The following is a 2,500-nucleotide window of genomic DNA, read 5'->3' as shown; positions in this document are numbered from 1 at the left end:
AGAGATAAGAGCATTCGGTGGAACCGGTGAACTACACTTGCTTCTGGATAGATGTGTGGGACAGAGGGCTCGTGGTACCTGCTGCCCACCCTTCCTCCTCTGCTTTGAGAACCGCGTGAACGGAGAGTGGGCAGAAGGGAAGGAGGTCCTCATACGGAGTCGCACACTTACTTGAGCAGTGCGGGAGACTGGGGAATGGGTCGAGTAAACTCCCCTGGGGCCGGAAAAAGAACAGACGAAGCTTTACTTAGATAGGGCTTTGATTGGATTTTTTCTTAGTGATTGGAAAGGAGGGCGCCTGGGTATGTTATAGAAAGGGAAGGCAGAGGTAGTACTTCGAATGGCGAAGAGAGGCGGCTCGGCAGGGAAGGAATGGGAAATCGTCAAGGATGACTTCTTTGTTGGCGAAACGAAGGGCTAAATAGCGCCAGTGATTCTCTGAGCCGGTCTGGATTTCCAACGCCTCGGGAAACTGGTCGAGATAGATGACAGCGCCTTTTTCCTCTCTTCCTTGCCGGTAGGGCTCTCTTATGGCCTTCACCTCCCGCCCGGCCCGGAAATAGAACCCAGCCCCCTTCTGATACATTCATTTCTGCAAGCAGGGGGGATCCAGAGCTAAGCCTCCCTTCTATTGCATAACCTAAAAAAGCTATAAGCAAAGTACCAAAGGGAACGATACGCTTTGGTTACCGGCGAATGCTTCCAAAGGCGACCCTCTCGAGTTTCCGGCTGTTTCCTAGATTGAAGTAGCCTTTCGTCGCCCTACCAAACGAAAGAAGTCACTATCAAACAGCTCGCCCTACTGAAGTACCAAAGGTGCGCTCCGCCCGGTGACTAAGAAAGAAATTGGTTTGCGCTTAAATTGAAGTGATGAGGTCGCAAAGAGGGAAGTGGGGCTCCTATTGACTCAACTTCGTCGACCCTTTCCCTCCCTCAAAACAAAAGGCGACCAGCTTTCAATACTAGTTGTTACGTTACGCTGCCATTTTTCCAATATCATTGAATAGCATGGCCTGGGGCTAAGGTAACTCAAGTGGGAGAGCCGTGTTATGGGTGACCTTATTGCACGGTTCAGAGAGCACTTGTGTATGTGATGCAAGTGAACGTGTACGAAAAAGCTGTCGAAAAGTTTCGTTGTTCGTTCCGTCGTCGACCCTATCTATGTTTCTATGATGGCCCAAGAACACGCTCATTCTTCAGCCGTAGAGAGACTTTTGAATTGCGAGGTACCATTACGAGCTCAATATATACGAGTGTTATTCCGTGAAATAACTCGAATTTCAAATCATTCACTTGCTTTAACTACTCATGCTATGGATGTGGGAGCATCAACTCCGTTCCTGTGGGCTTCTGAGGAGCGGGAGAATTTGTTGGAATTCTATGAAAGAGTCTCGGGAGCCAGGATGCATGCCAGTTTCATACGACCAGGTGGAGTGGCACAAGATCTGCCTCTTGGCTTATGTCGAGATATTGATTCCTCCACACAACAATTTGTTTCTCGTATCGACGAATTAGAAGAGATGTCAACCGGCAACCGTATCTGGAAACAACGATTAGTGGATATTGGTACTGTCACTGCACAGCAAGCAAAGGATTGGGGATTCAGTGGTGTAATGTTAAGAGGTCGTGCGACATGAAGACATTGATAGCAATATGGGGGAAGTTCCCATCAGGCAACAACGGTTCCGCCTGACCCTACTTAAGCATGCATATTATGTCAGTGAAGACTTGGTGTGAAGCCTTGGAGCTTACGTTAGAAGAGCAAAAGGCCCGGGGCTAGGGTGAGCTGAGGGGGGACAGCGTAAGTGAGCGAATGTGTGTAAGCCCAGTCAAACATGACTGTTCTAGGAGGGGCGGGCCACCTACCTTCGAATGGTGTTGGTCCTACGGACCGTGAACGGATTTCGCCTCTGGCCTCTGGGCACGTCGGAACCGCATGAGTTCACCGGGGTTGAGCACGGTCCGCCAAAATCGGCATAGGTTAGGTGCTATTGATGGAACATGGTAAGCCTATCTTTCTTCTCCATATGGAAGTGCTGCGGGCACATAGAGATGTGGGTAGAGGAAGCCTCAAAAAGCGAAGGCCGAGCTGTAGGTCACGTGACCCGCACCGAGTTGGTGGCTGACTGGGCTTTTTCCTTGATCAAAGATCAAAGCAGATCAGCTCGCCTTTTTGTTATCCAAAAGTCGGTCGAATCGGTCGGGTCTCTGCCCCGGAACGTCGAATGAAATGGGGGCCGGGTTTTCTTTCTACAACCCTTTTGATATGATAGGCCCGGCCACCTTCCCCCTATCCCTTATGTTTAGGGGCGGGATCCACCCAAGAACGACCAGTCTTGTGGTGGCACGGAAGGCACGGACTCAGCGAACGTCCCGCGCCCCCTTTCCCTTTACTAATAATAATAAGGGAAAGAAAGCCTCAACCAGAACCACATTCCTTTTGCGTGCGGATGTAGCTAAGTGTCTGACTCTATTGGTCATAGTTCCCTGCCGTTGCGGC

At 50.3% G+C, this 2,500-nt stretch overlaps 1 protein-coding gene across 1 annotated transcript in view; it reads left to right on the top strand.

Annotated features, from left to right (window-relative positions):
* nad7 (NADH dehydrogenase subunit 7) overlaps positions 1 to 2,500 on the top strand; it is a 6,500-nt gene that overhangs the window by 1,497 nt on the left and 2,503 nt on the right. Inside the window, exon 3 of the mRNA in view lies at positions 1,160 to 1,626. Within this exon, the coding sequence (YP_009477472.1) occupies positions 1,160 to 1,626 (467 nt within the window). The remainder of the gene's footprint in view (positions 1 to 1,159; positions 1,627 to 2,500) is intronic.

The sequence above is a fragment of the mitochondrial genome of Citrus sinensis (genome assembly GCF_022201045.2).
Source record: "Citrus sinensis mitochondrion, complete genome".
Taxonomy (NCBI): Eukaryota; Viridiplantae; Streptophyta; class Magnoliopsida; order Sapindales; family Rutaceae; genus Citrus; species Citrus sinensis.
This window is presented reverse-complemented; position numbering and strand designations above follow the sequence as displayed.